The sequence below is a fragment of the Erythranthe guttata genome, chromosome 4 (assembly GCF_056151865.1).
Source record: "Erythranthe guttata isolate IM_541 chromosome 4, IM_541, whole genome shotgun sequence".
NCBI lineage: Eukaryota > Viridiplantae > Streptophyta > Magnoliopsida > Lamiales > Phrymaceae > Erythranthe > Erythranthe guttata.
The window spans coordinates 7,807,537-7,827,425 of record NC_142536.1 but is presented as its reverse complement, the minus strand read 5'-3'; the positions used below and the strand labels follow the sequence as shown (position 1 = coordinate 7,827,425).

Genomic DNA, 19,889 nt, shown 5'->3' with positions numbered 1-19,889 from the left:
AAAAGGAGGTACATCTCAATCTACAATTTTTTTTCTCTACTAGTTTTCTAACTATAATTTTCAACTATTATCAATCTCATATTTTTCATCGATATATCTCAATTCTTAGAGATGAAGATAGAAATTCGATTTGTTTAAATCTTAATACGTAAGATTTAAAAAAACTAATGTTATATAAAATATGAATAATATTATATTATTAAATTTTTACTATATTTTCTTATTATGTATTAAATTTATTATTTTTTTCTCACTTTTAAAATAAGATCTCGTGCATCATACAGGAAAAAAATACTAGTTATTTTTAATTGTACTTAATTTATTATAATTATACTACTCATAATTAAATTTGTAATATAAAAAAAAAAAGAAATTAACTAAACAAATTATTTTTTATTATGTTAATATTATTTTTAATGATACTACTTATAATTAAATATTTAATAATCAACAAAAAAACGAACTAAAAAATATTCATTTATACTAGTATAATTATAAAAATTGATTATAAGGCATATAGAAAAAAAAAAGGCATTTGAGGTTGCCGACAAACCCAGTGAATGAATATTGACTTGCAGTAATAAAGATCAAGTGGTGGTGAATGCACACACATAAGAGCCACATATCCCACAATTTTGGTCTTCAACTCTTCTTCTTGCTACACAGTTTTTAGCTGTTAGTGTATGAAATTCAAGTCTGATGAAGCAAAAATTTAGTATTGGTCGGAGATAAAGAATTATCCAGAGAGAGATGGCTGCAGCTTATGCAGCTTTAGTTTCTCTCACTCACACTCTTGATCAGATCCTCCTCCACCCACCTCCCACCCTTCATATCATTTTTGATAGAAAAAATATTGAAACTCTACAACAAAAGGCCGACTTGTTGATCGATTTTCTCGAGACAATCAAGTAACTACGGCGGCGGCGACAAAGAAATCGAACATTTGGAGACGAGAATCAGGGTGGCAGCTGATGGAGCAGAGTACACCATTGAATTCAATATAATCAACCAAATTCTTGCAGATGGATGTGCAGTTGACAGACTAGAACCCGAACCCTCCGATTTCTTGTCTGAAGGTGTACGGACCGAAATACAAGAGTTACATTCCATCCATAAACAATTGGTGAAAATGATCAAGAAAGATGTACAACCTCAAAACTCGTTAAGTAGAGGAGCTAGTAGTACATCATCAAAGCCTCTTCCGAGTAGTAAAGGCACCATGGTCGGATTCCAGAAGCAGTTGATCCAAATGATGACTACGCTCACCGCAAATGAATCTAATCTTCGAATCATCTCTGTTGTTGGGATGGGAGGCATAGGTAAGACTACCCTTGCAACTAATGTTTTCAACAAACCTCTTGTTTTGGAACACTTTCATCTTCGTGCTTGGGTTACGATATCGAAAGAGTGTAATAAGAAAGAGATACTTCTTGGCCTCTTACTCCAGATTAGTAATGGGTATGGAAATGTGAAGGAGATGAATGATGAAGAAGAAACACTAGGTGATAAACTGTACAAAGAATTATTCGGGAGGAAATATTTAATAGTAATGGATGACATGTGGGATATTAAGGCGTGGGAGCTGGTAAAGAGGTTCCTTCCCGATAATAATAATGGAAGTCGAATTATGGTAACTACTAGGCTATTGAAGTTGGCTGAAGATTTTGGATCTTGTAGTCCTTATCAATTGAATTTTTTGGATGAAGCACAGAGTTGGGATCTACTTCGTGAAAAGGTGTTTGCAGAAGGACGTTGCCCCGTTGAATTGGAGGTAATTGGAAAAAGTATTGCTAAAAAATGCAGAGGACTTCCTTTGGCCCTTGTTGTCATTGGTGGGCTTCTTGCAAAGTCCAAGACAAAAGAACATTGGAAGTACGTCGAAGAAGATGTAACTTCAGAAGTAAACAACGAAGATGACGAGTTCTGCATGAAGATATTATGGTTGAGTTATATTCACTTGCCTATATATATCAAACCTTGTTACCTTTACTTTGCCGTGTTTCCTGAAGATCATATCATCAAAGTGTCCAGGCTGGTCAGGTTGTGGGTTGCAGAGGGATTTATACGGAAATGTAGGCATAAAAGCATGGAAGAAACTGGAGAGGAGTACTTGGAGGATCTTATTCATAGAAACCTCATTTTGGTGAATACGCGGTGGGTTACTGGAGAAGTGAGGACATGCCGAATTCATGATCTTTTAAGTGACCTATGTAGGAGAGAAGCTCAAAAAGACAACTTCGTTCTCACCGCAAACCTCAATATCGTAACACATACGAAGATCACACCACGCCTCAGCATTAATAGTGGCAAATGGAAACAAAAGAATCTTACGCCGTATAGACCACCGGTACCTACACGGTCTTTCGTAAGCTTCTCTAAAGGGGATTCAACTGATTACACTGCTCGTCGGTTTCCGTTACTACGGCTATTCGATGTGGTGGACGAATATCCCAAAGATGAGATTCTACAGTTAATTAACTCGAGGTATGTTTCTTGCATGGGTTCGATGTCGATGCCATCTTCTATATCCCAACTTTGGAGTTTACAAACATTAGTTGTTTACGGAGAGTTGATTCTGCCAAGTGAGATATGGCACATGCCCCAACTTCGACATGTTGAGGGCAGATTTATTGTTCTCTCTGATCCTCTTCCAGATAATGTCCACAAAATCATACTTCTTGAGAATTTACAAACACTTTCAAAAGTCAAAGATTTCAAATGTAGTGAAGCGGTAATGAAAAAAATCCCAAATCTGAAGAAGTTGGAAATTATATGTGGGACAATAGGATCTAATCGTTTAAGCAATCTTGGACTTCTCCACAAACTCGAACAACTTAACCTGGAATTAATTACCGGTACTCGTTGCGGTGGAGGAATTGTCTTCCCAAGTTCGCTTAAAGAGTTGACCTTAACTGAATGCAAGATTCCTTGGGAACATATGTCCACTGTTGGTTCTTTGCCCAACCTTGAAGTTCTCTCGTTGCGGAGAAATGCTGCCGTAGGCCAAAAGTGGATTTCGAAAGAAGGGGAATTCGCTCGACTCAAGTCCCTATGGATTCATAAGTGTGAATTGGAGATATGGGAAGCAGACGATACACATTTCCCGTGTCTTGAGATTATTCATCTTGGGTACTTAAACCTCAAGGAGATCCCTTCGGATTTGGCCGCAATATTACCACTTCGAGGGATTAACTTAGATCACAACACCAACAATTCCCTTTTGGCGTCTGCAAACAAAATATTAGAAGAACGAGAGAATCTAGGCTACGATGTTTTTCGAGTTCTAAATTTTACATTAGGACGGATCAGAATTTGGGTGAAGAGAGGTATTGATCTTGTTGTTGGTGGTGGTGGTGGTGGAGATCCTTATGCTGTTATCACAATGGCCGATCAGGTTCCGTGCCTTCTCGTTTATTTATGAAAATAAAGTACAATTTTGCATTGAATACTTTGCTGTTTCCAGTTCACTAAAAATCTTTGTCTTGTAGGTTTTGAAGGCTCGTGTTGTGACAAATGACGTTAATCCTGAATGGTATGAGGATTTGATAATATATCCTAGATATCATGATCATCAAGTTTCTCTGGTGAGGCTCTTTAATTATAAATTTATAATCAAGCAAATTCAATGGGGCTATTTAATTATGAACTTATGATGATTCCGTGTGTATGTGTATGTATGTATAGACGGTGTATGGCCACAACAAGTCGAGAAACGTGGATGAAAAGATGGGAGAAGCAGAGTTTGATATCGGACCGTTGATAGAAGTCGCGAAGATGAATCCGAATGGCCTTACAAATGATACAATAATCACAAGAATACCACCTGCAAGCTCCAATTGTCTGGCTGAAGAGAGTTTCATTTTCTGGAAAGACGGCAATGTAACGCAGGACATGCGCCTGAGACTGAAAAATATTGAACGTGGCCAAGTTGAAATTCAACTCCGGTGGCTTGACGATTAGATGTCGACATTGCTCGTTTGCATAGGCTCTGATCAGTTGTAGTTGGTCAAGACAAGTATTTTCCGTTCACACCAAAAAAGAAGAGAAAGACAGAGGCTTGACACCTACACGCAAAGAGTGTCTGCTCTGGGGGAAAATCTTCCGTTCTTTACAGGAGTACAACTAGCTATTGAAACCATGGAGGAAAACGATAATCATGCGACGAGTACAATCCAACATGGAAACAAATTATCAATTGAGATAAAAAAAAGGATGTATTCATGAGGTCAAAACCACTTCAACACTATCATTTTCAAATGTTCTCAATTTCAAAGTTCATACAACATATATACACACAGCAGCAATCAGACAGTATACCTTAGTCCTGGCAGTGAATAGCTACACAAAATTTTAGATGTGTAAATCATGAGCTTAGCCATTACAACAATTCACCATCTAAACAGACAATTAAAAATCTAAAGGAATTAATACCGTACGCAAACGCAAGAAACAGAAGCAACAACAAGACTGTCAAAAAACTTATGAGCTCATCCAAAATTAAAACGAAAAAAGAAGTATAAATATATAAAAGTCGAACCTAAAGCGGTTCAAAACGTTCATAAGTCACTCACTAAACTCCTGCAAAAGAAACTACTCGGTTACATCCAAATCGTCCACTTATTCCCAGCATAAAAATCCAGCACAGATTGTCATAAAACATATGAAAATTACCGTTATACCCTTACTCAGCCGAAAACTCAAACAACATGGTATGCTTGTACTTCTCCCCCGGTTGAACAACAACCGAAGGAAAATTCGGTTGGTTAATTGCATTAGGAAACCCTTGCGTCTCAAGACAAGCAGCACCATGCTTCTCATACACAGCTCCACCTTTACCAACAATACCATTCACATAGTTGGCGGTGTAAAATTGCATACCAGGTGCATCCGTCCACAGATTCAGAGTCCTCGAGCTAGTGGGGTCCACTAACTTCGCAGCACGCTTCAACCCTAATTTCTCCTCCCCACAGTCGAGCACGTAATTATGGTCGTACCCGATTCCAACCTCTTGGATTCTACTGCCGATCTTAGTGTTCTCGGCGGTGAAATCGAACGGAGTGTTTTTAACGGCCAGGATCTCGCCAGTTGGCACGATATTCTGATCGACGGGTGTGATGTGATTGGCCCATATTTGGATCGTGTGGTCGAGGATTGAATTCCCGGAATTGTGGCCCGATAGGTTCCAATAGGTGTGTTGGGCTAAGCTGATTGGTGTTGCCTTGTCTTTGGGGATGCCTTCCATGTCGAGCCTCATTGTGGTTTTCGATGTGAGTGTGTAAGTTGCCGTGAAAGAAACATCGCCCGGATAGCCTGCATTAGAGATCGTAAAAATTAAAATAATGAATTTGATATATTATACTACATGCTGCAGCCGGTGTATTTCAATGAGTGTCTCTTCTATTAAGTTGAAACAATCAATTTAGTTGTTATTGCATTCAACACCCTTGTGTTATATCGAATTGCTAAAAAAAATCTTGTGTTATTAATATTATCAGAAATCCCCCTATGATTCTTTTTTTAGTATACGAACCCCCCTAAATGATGTGTTTTTAGGGAGTAGTTTGCTAATAAAATAGAATCATAGGGGAGTTTTTTGCTAATATTTATAACAATTAGAATAAACACATGGGTTTTGAATGTAACTAAACCCAATTTAGTTTAGTTGTTACTTGTTTAACCATTTCTCTTTCTATTTTAGAAAAAAAAAACTTGTACATAACGAAGAAACCCAAGTGAATGGGGGCTGCATTACCTTCTTCTCCGTCATGACTGTGATATTTAAAGGTTATCGATGGAGTATCACCCTGCTTATACTCAGCAACTTCCCAGATGACCTTGTCGAATCCCTTTTGTCCACCTTTTAATGGAAGTGAAGAAAAAATATTAGAAAGAAAACAAAAAACGTTAAAAGGCCCAGTTATCGGACATTAAGTCTTGGATAATAATTTCTGTTCAGCGTTGAGATTTCCTCATATTTTATATGCTTCTGAAAACACTAAGGCCCCGTTTGGTTGCCAAGATAAGTCATGATTAACTAAATAGTTGGACTTAATTTGATGTTTGGTATCCTAAATAAATTGCCGGGTCGACCCGCCAAAATTATATAATCATGGCTTATCTTGCCTTATCTTGCCTTCTAATGAGTTTAATGAGTTTTTTTGTTGGACGTTTCAAGTTCCAATAAAATAATTGGCGCTCATTAGATTATTTAATCTTATCTTGGCTAATCTTATCTTGCCAACCAAACGGGGCCTACGAATATACAATACAGCCCGTTTTGTGAAAACATTCTTATTAATTTTTAAAGCATGCATCTTTCGTTAGCTCGTCATATTTAACAAGCCAACTTAGTTGATAACACTTTACAATTATTAATCGTACAAGATTTTCCTTTTTCAAAGGAAACCAAACGGAGTCCTACGATTAAGAAAAAAAAATCACGAGAAAATGGAGAGCATGTTTAGTAGATCAGAGAGCATGGTTAACTCCTCATTCTATTTCTCTTTATGTAACTCCACACAAGTTTTCGTGATCCCTAGTACACTTATATTTGTCTCTTATCATCTTATGCAAGCAAGAACCAATTAACTGTATGATCTTAAGCATAATATGATCTCAATAAGAAACACGGGTTTTCTTCCTAAACTATACATCATATATGATGTAACGCAAAGAATTGTTCCTTACTTATGCAAAAAATCACCAATTTTCACTTCTTTATTGACCACTAACAAACTCATGGAGAAATTGACGCAAAATCGATAATTGGACCAACAACTGTACAAGGCTCCCCAAATAAAACAACTCCAATAAGAAAACAATTCCAGCCAACATGAAATCAAAACGATTAAAAGGAAATCAAAACGAAAATTCAGATAGGATAGATACCATGGAGACTGTTTGGTGGCTTGTTGATAGGCAATGAGTACTCAGTTCCATTCAGTGTAAACTTCCCTTCTTTGATCCTGTTCGCCACCCGACCCACTATGCACCCAAAATACGGAGCAGCACCTCTCTGCCACCCAAAATAATCAAACCCCAAATCAACACAAAAAATCATATATACATATATATAACACATATCTATTCAATTTTTCCATTAGAAAAAAAAAATAACCTAATCATGATTTTAATCAAATGGGGGGTTTCAAAACATGATTTTGTCACTGACCTGATACGGCTCGATTGTGTCAAATCCAAGAACAACATCACCCAATTTCCCTTCCAAACGGAAATTGCAAAAACGAACATTTTATTACTCTTGGCAAAAAAAAAAGATCGGAATTTTAATAGGGATTGGATTTAGAACTGACCATCTTTGTCTGGAACGAATAAGGAGGTGATGGTGCATCCGTAATTGGAGACTTTCACTTGCATGCTGCCATTGTTGAGTTCGAAGATCTTTGCCACTGCTGCCATTGAATTGTTTTAAAATGTTTTTTTTTTTCTTTTTTTTCTTTTGTTTTTCTTTTTTCGCCTTTTCAGTATGATGATCAGTGGGGGAAGAAAAAAAGAAAAAATAGAGAGAGGTACTACGGTTGAATCGGATCTGAGGTGATAGTGCCGTTTAATTTTTGATGTGTTGGAGCTGGAAGTACAAATCAGGAACCGGATTTCCGAATTTAATTTTCGATTTTGTAACAATATTTGTCATTATGAATTTTTGAAAACTAGTTCTTCACCCGTGCGTTGCACGGATGTCAGTTTTAAAATGAGAAAAATAATAATATGTAAACGACTATCTCTTTATAACAATAGCAATTCAAGTAAACAAAATGGAAGAAAATAAAAAAAAAACCATAAACTTTATCTCTTATTTCAGAATTTTAACATATGAGATTAAATTAAATATTCCAAAGAAGAAAACGTGAAGCGCGCAAACACGATATGAAGATTAAGTGAAATCATTTAAAATATATGGTATAACTCTATTTCGAGGAATGCAACCTACTACACAATGTCAATATTTTGCAAAATAACTAAATTAACAACAAACATGGTAGGAGAGAAGTAACAAAATAGATATTCAAATAACCTGTAAGTTTATAACTAATGACGTTTAATTAGTGATGCAAATTGCTCAAACAACAATACAACTTATAAATATTGCAAAAGAGATAAGATGTATACGTCCTTATTGATACCAATGCTGATATCAATACCGATACCAATATGGATACCAATACTGATACCAATATTGATATTAATATTGATACTAATACTTATACTAATTAATATCAATACTAATACTGATACTAATCAATATCGATACACATACTAATACTAATACTAATACTAATAATAATACTAATACCAATACCAATACTGATACCAATACCAATACTAATACTAATACTAATATTAATACTAATACTAATACTAATATTAATCCTAATACTATTGCTATAACACTAATACTAATACTAACACTAATATTAATACTTATACTAATACTAATACTAATACTAATACTAATACTAATATTAACACTAATACTAATACTAATACGAATATCAATACTAATGCGAATACTAATACTAATACTAATATTAATACTAATACTAATATTAATACTAATACTAATACCAATACCAATACCAATACCAATACCAATACCAATACCAATACCAATACCAATACCAATACCAATACCAATACCAATACCAATACCAATACCAATACCAATACCAATACCAATACTAACACTAATACTAATACTAATACTAATACTAATACTAATACTAATACTAATACTAATACTAATACTAATACTAATACTAATATCGATAGTAATATCGATACTAATACTCATACTAATACAAATATTAATACTAATACTGATACTAATAATAGTTATATTGATACTAATACTAATACTGTTACTAATACTAATACTAATACTAATACTAATACTAATACTAATACTAATACTAATACTAATATATACTAATACTAATACTAATACTGATACTAATACTAATACTAATATTGATACTAATACTAATACTAATACTAATACTAATACTAATACTAATAGTAATACTAATAGTAATACTAATACTAATACTAATACTAATACTAATACTAATACTAATATTAATACTAATACTAATACTAATACTAATACTAATACTAATACTAATACTAATACTAATACTAATACTAATACTAATACTAATACTTACTGATATTGATTCAAATACTGATATTGATAGTGATACTGATACTGACATTGATACTGATATTGATACTGATACTGATACTGATGTTGATAGTCATATTGATACTCATAGTAATATTAATATTAATACGAATATTATTACTAATTATGATACTCATACTAATATTGATACTAATATTGTTACTCATACTGATATTGATGCCGATAAAAATAGTAATACTAATACTAATATTATACTAATAATATTGATACTAATGCTAATATTGATACTGATACTGATACTGATATTGATACTGATACTAAAATTGATACTAATATTGATTCTCATACTGATATTGATACTGAAATTGATATCGATACTGATACATATACTGGTACTGATACTGGTACTGATATTGATACTAATACTGATACGGATACTTATCCTGATATTAATACTAATATTAGTAATAATACTTACTATTACTAATACTAATATAAATGCTAAAACTAATTTTATTGCTAATGATCTAATGCTAATGATACATATACATATATTGATACTGATATCGATACCGATACCGATACCGATACCGATACTGATACAGATACTGATACTGATATTGATATTGATACTGATACTGATACCGATACTAATAATGATACTGATACTGGTACTGATAGATATTGTGGTACTGATACTGATACTGATACTTATACTGATACCAATAATAATATTGATACATATACTTATGTTACTACTAATATTTGTACTAATACTAATACTAATACTAATACTAATACTAATACTAATACTAATACTAATACCAATACTAATACTATTACTAATACTAATATTACTGCTAATACTATTATTAATACTATTACTAATACTAATATGTTAATATTGTTAATGTTAATGCTAATAGCAGTGTTCTAAATAGCGGTCGTGGCGGTCGATATATCGGTATCGGTTATAAACCTTTACGATTTTGTTGAGGCGGTTTGGAATATCGGTTTTTTACAGCGAGGCGGTTTGCGGCGGTTTTTTGGCGGGTCAAACCGATATATCGGTCAACAAATCGGTTTTTTTTTTTTTTTTTTTTTTTTTTTTTTTTTAAATTTAAATTAAAATGAAAATATGTTTTGATTTTTTGTTTTTCTCCAATTCTTTCAACTTCCAAAACCAAACCAAGTACTACCCCGTAATTTATGGTTTGTTGTGTTTATTTTAATTGTTGATGCGAAAGACTTGCGTAGTATTTGTATTTCGTAAGAATCTTTTATTATATTATGATCTTATTATTTTTAAATTTTTGTTATTTATTGAGTAATTAGAATTATATAATAACATATGAATGATAGGATATAATTATGTTTAAATATTCTTTTATATATATTTTGAGTATTTACAAATAATATTTAGAAATATATTACACTAAATTTAAAAACTGATATATTTCCGATTTATCTCCGATAACTCACCGCCGCGCCGATTTATCGTGTGGCGGTCCCTAACCGCCACGTACCCGATAACCGCCTTTTAGAACCTTGGCTAATAGTAATTTTGATGCTAATGTAATCTAGATATGCTAATTATTATGCTAATGCTAATTATGATTGTAATTCTAATATTATCCAAATCCTTATCGTATTCCTAATTCTATTCATAACACTGATCATAGTTCTAATCCTAATCCTAATCATAATCCTATTCCTAACACTAATCATAAGCCTAATAATTTTAATACTAATAATACTAATGTTAATGCTAATGCTAATGTTAATTCTAATTCTAATCTTAATTATAATTCTAATCCCAAACTTAATGCTAATCATAATTCTAATACTAATACATGTCACTAATTATCGTACTAAGCATAATCATAATCTTAATTATAATTCTAATACTAATATTAATTATAATCCTAATATTATATTAATCATAATTACAATTTGAATCCTATTTCTAGTATTAATACTAATACTAATTCAAAGAATTATAATTATAATTATAATTATAATTATAATCAAAAATTCTAATTTTGCAACAATTGTTTTTGCAATGATCTATTATTTAGTATAAAAAAAATAATTCTATTCAATCTCGAACATTTATATCAAATTTCTTATGTGTGGTAGTTGAACCATAAAAAAACACATATTAAATATATTAGAAATTAATATTTAATTATATTATCAAATTGACATTAAAATTATATAAAATATTATAAGGGTATAAGCAAACATTAAGACGTAAAAGAACAATAATCATTGTTAATAAGATAAATTATGAAAATCCTCCTGAACTTAGACTAAATTACAGAAAACACCCCCACTTATCGGTGATTACTAAAATTCCCCTTATGTTTGTCTATGTCTTACACAACCCCCTTATGGTGTGATTTTTGTACGGAATCTTTTTTATTCTATATAATATCCCAAAAAATATGGAGTCTACCCTTGCAGACGGGACATTTCTTTTATCATACTTTTTAAACTTAAAAATTACCCTCAGGGGTGGTCATGGTAATAATACAAAATTGTGAAAGTGTTATTTAAGAAGAATAAATATTTCGTGTAAAGTTCACCTGAGGGTAATTTTTGTATTTAAAAAGTACCATAAAGAAATGTCGTGTGTGCAGGGTATAATAAGCATTATTGGAATATTTCACGTAATAAAAAAATTCCTTCAAAAATCATACCATAAGCGGTTGATGTAAGAGGGAAATAAACATTAGGTAAATTATTAATATAAACTATATACGGCAAGAGCACTTCGAGTGAGATTATTAAATGAGCTATCAAAACATTTAACCACCATTTTTATTCTCCAAAATAATAATTTTTAATTCCATTAGATTTATGAAATGAGGTATTTTGATATTTCATCTTTCAAATGTAAAAATACATTATGCAATCATGGTGAATAAAATATCAAACATGAGTTATGAATTCAACCACCTCAGTGTCCATTTAGAAAATAACATGTGGCAATTAGATATATTTAATTAACAACGATTTAATACCTATGGTTGGAGCAAATACATTTATATAAATATCAAAATAAAATATTAAATAGCACATAAATATTTGCAAACTCATTTTGATACTTTTGGGTTAGTGTTGATCTAGATATTTCCATAATTATATTTATTAGAGTCATAATGAAATCCTTATTAGTGGAATACAATATATAGTATATACGATCATTATACATTTTAAACAAAACAATTGATATTATTAATGTTAGCCATTAAATAAAAATGAATTTAATACCAAAGATTTAGAATTATTATATTTTGAAATATATAAAATCAATTCGTTTTTTTATCTATTGATTAAACTTAGCTTAGGTCATTCAATTTATTAGTATAATCATGATAAAATTCGTATTTTAATTAGTATATAATTTAAAAAGTTAAATCAATCGTAAAATTTATTGTCACTGGATTCTTCAGTGAAGAAAAAAATAATTATTTAAATAATAACATGAAATTCATGTAGTATAATTTTCAATATGATAAATAAGTGGGAGTACATTACTCTACACATGGCATAACAAATGGCGTCAATTTTCGCAAGATAGTAAATTCAAACACATATCTATCTTTTTTTACAGATAATATTAATATATAATAGTAAATTAGTAAAAAAAATACATATTCTCTAGTCATGTTCATGTAAAATGTATAATATCAAATAATTTATTCTACAATATTTGTTTTAATATAAATCAAAGTTTATGAATTAAAATTAAAAAAATTCGTAACACCACCAATCATCCAATTATAATAAGAGAAGATTTTAAATCGAATTTAACTAAATTAAAATTAAATTATTTATAAAATTAAATTCAAAAATAAATTTATTTAGGGTTTCCAAAAAAGTTGATATATTTAGAGCATTTTATATATGGTAGGATATAAATATATTAATAAAATAATTAAACATATTTAACTATCTTTAATTTTGGAAAATGATGACATGTTTTTTGATGATTTATTTCGACCAACCAATTCGCCACTTGGGATGAAATTGAAGACATGTCATCAATTGAAATTGCCAAATGTCAATCAATTAGCTATGCAATTCAACTTTTATATATTATATAGATAACAATATCCGACTTTTTATTTCAAATGTAGTTTTATACAAATTAAGTCTTAAATGTAGTTTTAAGGACATGAAAACATTGAAAATAAAAACTCATAAATTAATTCTTAAATTTTATTTACTATTGTTATCTATGCATTTTATTAGTATAAGTGATAATATGATTTAACCATAGTTAATTATGTAAAAAAAAAAAAAAAACCATAAAAACATAAAACTCATATATAAGAAATATGTCTAGAAATAAGAAAAAAAAAATTTGTCAATGACTAAGATTGATTATAATTACTGACGTTAAATAAGATCTTAAATTTTATTTACTATCGTTATTTATGCATTTTTTAGTATAAGTGATAATATGATTTAATCATAGTCAATTATGTAAAAAAGAAAAAAAGAGAGAAATAAAATATAATAAGTTAACAAATGATAACGTATGTTATTTATTTTTTGAAATATATAATTTTAATATCAATGACCTATTTGTTTTTTTTTTTTTTTTTGTTTTTTTTGGTCAAAAGAAGAAACTTTTATTGCATGAAGGCACAGGGGGCCTCGTTAAAAACCTTGTCGGCCTAGAACAAGGAAAAGAGTCACCCTAATTACATTGTTTTCGATACTGACAAATATCAATTATATCCAAAAATAAAATGTGCCTAATACTATGGGGAAGCTCTTGTGTTTTTATGCATTGTCGTTTCTCCATGTGAGTTAGCGCCATCTTTGCCAAGCCATCCGCAACCTTGTTTCCTTCCCTATAAATATGCTCCACATTCCAGTTTTGGCGAAGAATCCTTTTAATACCTTTAATAATATAATAAATCTCTCATCCAGGAGTAACCTTACCTTGAATCATTTCCACCATTATTTTTTAGTCCGATTCAATCACTATATGATCGCTACAAAGTTCCCGGCAAATATACAGTCCTTCTAAAATGGCATTAGCGTCCGCAAAAGTGTGAAAACACGCACCATAAAAATAAGAAAAATCGCGAAGTATGGTACCATTACTATTTCTCAAAATGCCTCCCCCAGAGCATGATCCCCTTTCCTTGACCCGTGTACATTTAATTTGATAATATTCACATCTGGAGGTTTGATAATATCCATTTACCTCTATCTACCCTTGGTTCCTTTACGTGCAGGTTTAAATTCTCCATAAAAATCTTGCCCCATGGCTTGGACGGCGTTTTAACGACCATGGCTTCATTAAGGACAACAAGAGAAGATTGAATATCACGAATAATGGTACCTGAACTCAAGGGCACATCTTCAAATATGACCAATCATCTATTTCTCCGTATCTCCCAGCAACCAAAGAACAAAATATCAATAGCAATCAAACCTTCCTGAGTTTTAGTGCTCACATCGTCCGTCCAAGCTTTGATGATATGTTGCATGGACGTGTACATGGTTTTTGCATGGACGTGTACATGGTTTTTGCCAAATACTCTCTTGGCTAGGGTTCACGCAGCATTGACATTTGGAGGGATAAGTAAATCTGAGCTTTCACATAACCATGTCAACCGGAATGGCTCCATACACAACCATGTCAAATCTTGTTGGTGAATGGAAGCTTCTGACTTGAATTCTGATCAAATCCCAATAAGCAGAAACCGTGAAAATACCAATTACCGAGTGAGTGAATAGTAATCGGTCCTCAACGTTTTCATCCAACGTAATCATATCGAAAATTTGTTGCTGGTCTGAGTTCAAAAGCTCTTTGTACGACCCTCTTGACCCTAGGCCTCTTCAATTGATATCGATAGATCAGGGTCAAGGATATCTTCATCATTCCAACAATCGTTCCAAAAATCAATACTTGCTCTCACTATAACCCACCTACTATTATTTTGCAAGATTTGAAAGTGCGACCATAATGCACGATAGAGATTGGTGGAGTGTGGTAGAGGATCACCATTATATCTCGTCATGTACTTTGCTCTAATAAACATCGCCCACAAAGATTTACCCTCTAATATTTTCAACTCCAACTTCCCAATCCCGACCGAAATAAAGGTTGTATCCTACAAAGAACGTAACCCTAGGCCTCCTTCGGTTTTTGGCTGACAAACCTTATCCCAACTGATCCAGTTGATTCCGATGTTCTGATTTTTCGCCACAAGAACCTTCGACAAAGGATGTCCATTTTAAATTAAATCTGCTTCAGAACCACCGCGGACGATAAATTATGAGTTGGGTTACTTAACATGACCGATTGGAGAAGGGTGAATCTACCCGTGAAGATTAGCAGTTTCACTTCCCAACCATGAAGTCGTTGCTGAAACTGTTGAATTAAGTAATTGAAATGTTTAATCAGACAACGACCCTTAAAGGTTGGGATTCCAAGATATTTCAATGGTAGTAATAAAGTAAGGGGGATAAAGGGTCACTTTGTTGGAACCCTCTTGAAGATTAAAAATGGCCATACAATTCACCGTTAATAAAAATTGTATACCGAATGTTGGACACTGAATGGTATACAAGATCGCATACTTGATGTGAGAAGCCAAGGGACTGCATGGCTTTTAGGAGAAACCTCCATTCCAATATAATCTGTCATACGCCTTAGACATATCAAACTTGAAAAGTAAATTTCCTCCTTCAACTCTTCTCTTGATATCAGTCATTAATTCTTGAGCGATCGCATTTGACTCGTGAATATTCCGCTCTTTAAAAAAAACCCGATTGCTCTTCGGACAATATCTGAGGAAGGAATCGCCTCAACCTGGTAGCAAAAAAATTCGATATCACTCTGCTGTTGAAGTTACTCAAGCCCTCACTTTGCTGTTGAAGTTACTCAAGCTGATTGGCCTGAAATGGCTGAGATCCTCTGGATTCGAGATCTTTGGAATTAAGACCAAACACTAGTGGCCATACCCTTAAATAAATATTCTCCTCCGAAATATCCATACACAACCTGCATCAACTCTTCCTTGATAACACCCCCAAAATTAACAGAAAAATGCCCCGTGAAACCATCTTGTCCCGGAGCACCATCAGCGGATAGATCTTTCATAGCCTGGAACACTTCATCTTCATTTGGAAGTTCAACAAGTTGCATATACATGTCGGCACTAACTGTAGGCTCAATATGGGCAAAAAGATCAGAATCCAATTGGTATAGAGTGGCGGTAAAGAGCTCCTTCAAAATACAAGGTTGTTTTCTCTCCAATTATCTGACCATCCGACGTATAACGACCCATCTTCTAAATGAAGAGAAATCGTGTTGAACTTCCTTCTATCTTTAATCATCGCATGGAAGAGCTTGGTGTTGCGATCTCCAACCGCCAACCAACACACTCTCTGCTTTTGAGGCTAACAACTACATTTCCCATTCAAGATGTTGATTAAGCTCATTCTTGGCACCTTTGCATGATTCATTAATACCATCATCCCATTCTTGAGCTAATCTTTCTTCCATCTCCATAATACTTTTCTGCAACCTAGAAATATTGTCTTCAACTTTCCCAAGTTAGTCCCAATTCCACTGGATTATAACCTTTCGGAGATACCCCTAAAGAGGCAAAAAGACTATATTGCCCCTACATGTAATTTTTGTCCTAACTGCATTCAACATTTCCACCAACTGCATTAAACATTTTTGTTTTTTTATTTAAAAAAATTATAAAATTATTTATTATTTATTTTTATTTTTTGAATTTTTTTTCCCAAAAAATTTACTATTTCAAATATGACTATATATGATTATATATGACTATAGTCAACTATAGTCATATTCTTGCTTCATATTACCGATTTTTACATTTTCAACTTAAAATTATATATTTTCGATTATATAGTGTAGCTCATATTTAACAAATTATATAAGACAAGACTATTATTTATGAGAAGAATCCAATCAACATTCACAATATTTTTTTATAAAATGAACTTTGTTTTACAAGTCAACTTGTATTCCCATAATATATATCCAAAAAATCACATGTGTAAATTCTTCAACTAAAACAACCATCAGCATTAGTGTACATTAAAAAAACAAATTATATATATATATATATATATATATATATATATATATATATATATATATATATATATATATATATATATATATATATATATATATATATATATATTACTCCATAGGACTATATATGAGTATATATGAATACATAGCTGATTTTCTCCAATTAGCCTGTTGTTTGCGCATCTTCTTCAACATTCATCGACTTTTTTTGCTGCAACTGAATTTTACACCAGAAAAGACTAAGATCGAGAAGAGACAGAAGACTGGGGAGAAAGTTACTTTTACCTCAGAACTCAGGACCGGCGGCATACTCAAATGATTGATCAAACCACAAACACACGATATTCAAAACAAATAAAAAACAAATAAAAAATATTCCCTTACATTTTCTCAGATCTCGCAGCGGTGGGAAATACTCGACAACGGCTCCTATCTATCGTCTTCCTGAAAAAATGAAATTTACTAAAATTGAAATCCACTATTTACTTAATTTTTTTTTAAAAAAACCAGTAATCCTTGGAAGCAAGAATTTGAAACAATTAACTAAAAGTAAGAATTATTTGAAAATTATCGAAAACCATTATGAAATTAACGTAGTCTACTTTAAATATTAATGTCAATAGTGCATTTAGTAAATAAAAATGCGAAATCTACTCTGCACAAATAGTGGATTTAAAAAATGGAAATGGCGGAAACCACTCTGCATAATAGTAGATTTAATGAATGGAAATGGCGAAAACTAAGAGACAGATTCAACTTATTAGGGCAACGGTGGAGAGAAACGAGGCGGCGGCGGTGGTAGAGAGAAAAAAGAGGGGAGTCAGCAATTGTTGAAAAAAATGAAGAAGAAAAACATGAGCATGAAGGGACATGGGAGGAAATAGTTAGAAGATATGGTGAAATAGAAAATGAGAGAAAATAAGTGTTTGATGGTTTGGATTAAGGGTGTTATTATAGTAACATTGTATTATTTATGGTACTCAAAAAATATTTTGGATTTATCTTAAAATTAAAAAAATATTTTGAACTCATCTTAATTGCAAATGTCTAATTAATGCAGATGTTAACCCTAACTACCAATTTTTATTTATCTTTAATCCGCCTTCTCTCTTCTCTCCCGGCATTCTTTCTTTTCTCCCTCATTTCTTTTTTCTCGATCTTTTCCTTCTTTCTTTGTCAATATGTCTTCTCTCTTCTCACTCTTCTCTCTTATCCCCTATCATTCTCTGTTTTTTTTTTCTCGATAAGCTTCTATTATCTTATCTTCTTCTCCTTCTCTTCTTTCTCTTTTTTCTCTCTTTACAAGATTAGATTGACGGCGAAAGAGTGTATATTAGATTGACGGCGAAGGCTCACGCCATTACCGTGATGGTCGGCGAGTGCGAAAGAGAGGCTTTTGTCAAGTGTTGCCGGGGAGTGCGAAGGAGACGAAGGTGAGCGGATCTAGGATTTTCGAATTTGTTCGTGCTTTCTTCTAATTTCTTTTGGCTTTATTCTTCGTAAATTTTGTATAATTGTTCGAGAAATTCTTTAATTGCCGTTAGAATATGGTGTTTCTACTGGTTAAAAATAGTTTGGAATATAGTTGATTAATATACTTTAGTAGTTGATTAAAATATTTTAATTGTCGATTAATTTTGTAGTTGATTTTGTATGTACACAATCATGACATGAATGTGTATGAAGATAATTTAGAAATTGTTTCCAAATATGTAATAATTTTTTGATTTGTAGGTGGTGGATTTTTGCCAACTACGATTTTTGTATATATTTTGGTAAAAAACAACTTTTTTTCCGCGACATTTGTAGTCGTTTTTTTTATTTTTGCGGTTGTTTGCTATTGTTTGGGTTATTATGTTGAAATCGTGATGGGTGTTTTTAATCGGCTACATTCTATAGTTGATTAATATCATAGTCGATTAATATAACTAACAAAAAGTTGTACGGTAAATAGCACTTATCCCATTGTGGTTTCATGATTTTGCACACCACTCCCTTATAGTATCAAATTAGGCACATAACCCCTTAATATTTGATAAATTAGCTCATGTGAACTCCGTTAAAAGAAAATATGAAAAATACTAAATTACCCTTGAAAGTATTGTGCCCATATAACCATACCAACCGATGGGTTGCTTTCTCCATCGTGCCCACTTTTCTTGTGATTAGTTTACTTTAGTTTTAAAATATTATTTATTCTATGAAATTAAAAGGCTAATGTAAGTCCAATTAAACGATAAATTGTACTTGTACAGTAGTTGTACTTATTATTTTAGGGGTCATTAGCAATACACCCCTCCTATAGATAAAATATAGTGATATGTCCATACCATAATTCTTTCTTTGTGAAAACCCCCTAGAATATTTATTTCCAATCTTACCCTTATACCACCCATTACATTTTTTTTTTTATAATAATTATCTAGTATTAACAAAATTCCTATTAATAAGGCAACTAAATCCCACGTTTTTTTTATAATAATTATCTACTATTTACAAAATTCCTATTAATGAGGACCTAAATCCCACTAATTAGGATTAATTAGTATAATTATCTCAATTATTCCTTTTTTCTCTCTTTCTATAATAACAATTTAATTCCTAAAAACCTGCTTCCAAATT

General features: G+C 31.9%; 2 protein-coding genes across 2 annotated transcripts; one reads left to right on the top strand and one right to left on the bottom strand.

Moving 5' to 3' along the window:
- Positions 1–509: 509 nt before the first annotated feature.
- LOC105972800 (putative late blight resistance protein homolog R1A-10) lies at positions 510–4,314 on the top strand. Its single transcript, XM_012997776.2, has 3 exons — positions 510–3,394; positions 3,489–3,584; positions 3,685–4,314. Exons 1-3 carry the CDS (start codon positions 1,130–1,132, stop codon positions 3,958–3,960), a joined length of 2,637 nt encoding a protein of 878 aa, XP_012853230.2. The 5' UTR covers positions 510–1,129; the 3' UTR covers positions 3,961–4,314.
- A 183-nt stretch (positions 4,315–4,497) lies between these two features.
- On the bottom strand, positions 4,498–7,670 carry LOC105972801 (uncharacterized). The gene is made up of 5 exons (XM_012997777.2): positions 7,314–7,670; positions 7,172–7,221; positions 6,889–7,015; positions 5,753–5,857; positions 4,498–5,310 (listed from the first exon to the last, which is right to left on the bottom strand). Exons 1-5 carry the CDS (start codon positions 7,417–7,419, stop codon positions 4,682–4,684), a joined length of 1,017 nt encoding a protein of 338 aa, XP_012853231.1. The 5' UTR covers positions 7,420–7,670; the 3' UTR covers positions 4,498–4,681.
- Between the last annotated feature and the right edge of the window lie 12,219 nt (positions 7,671–19,889).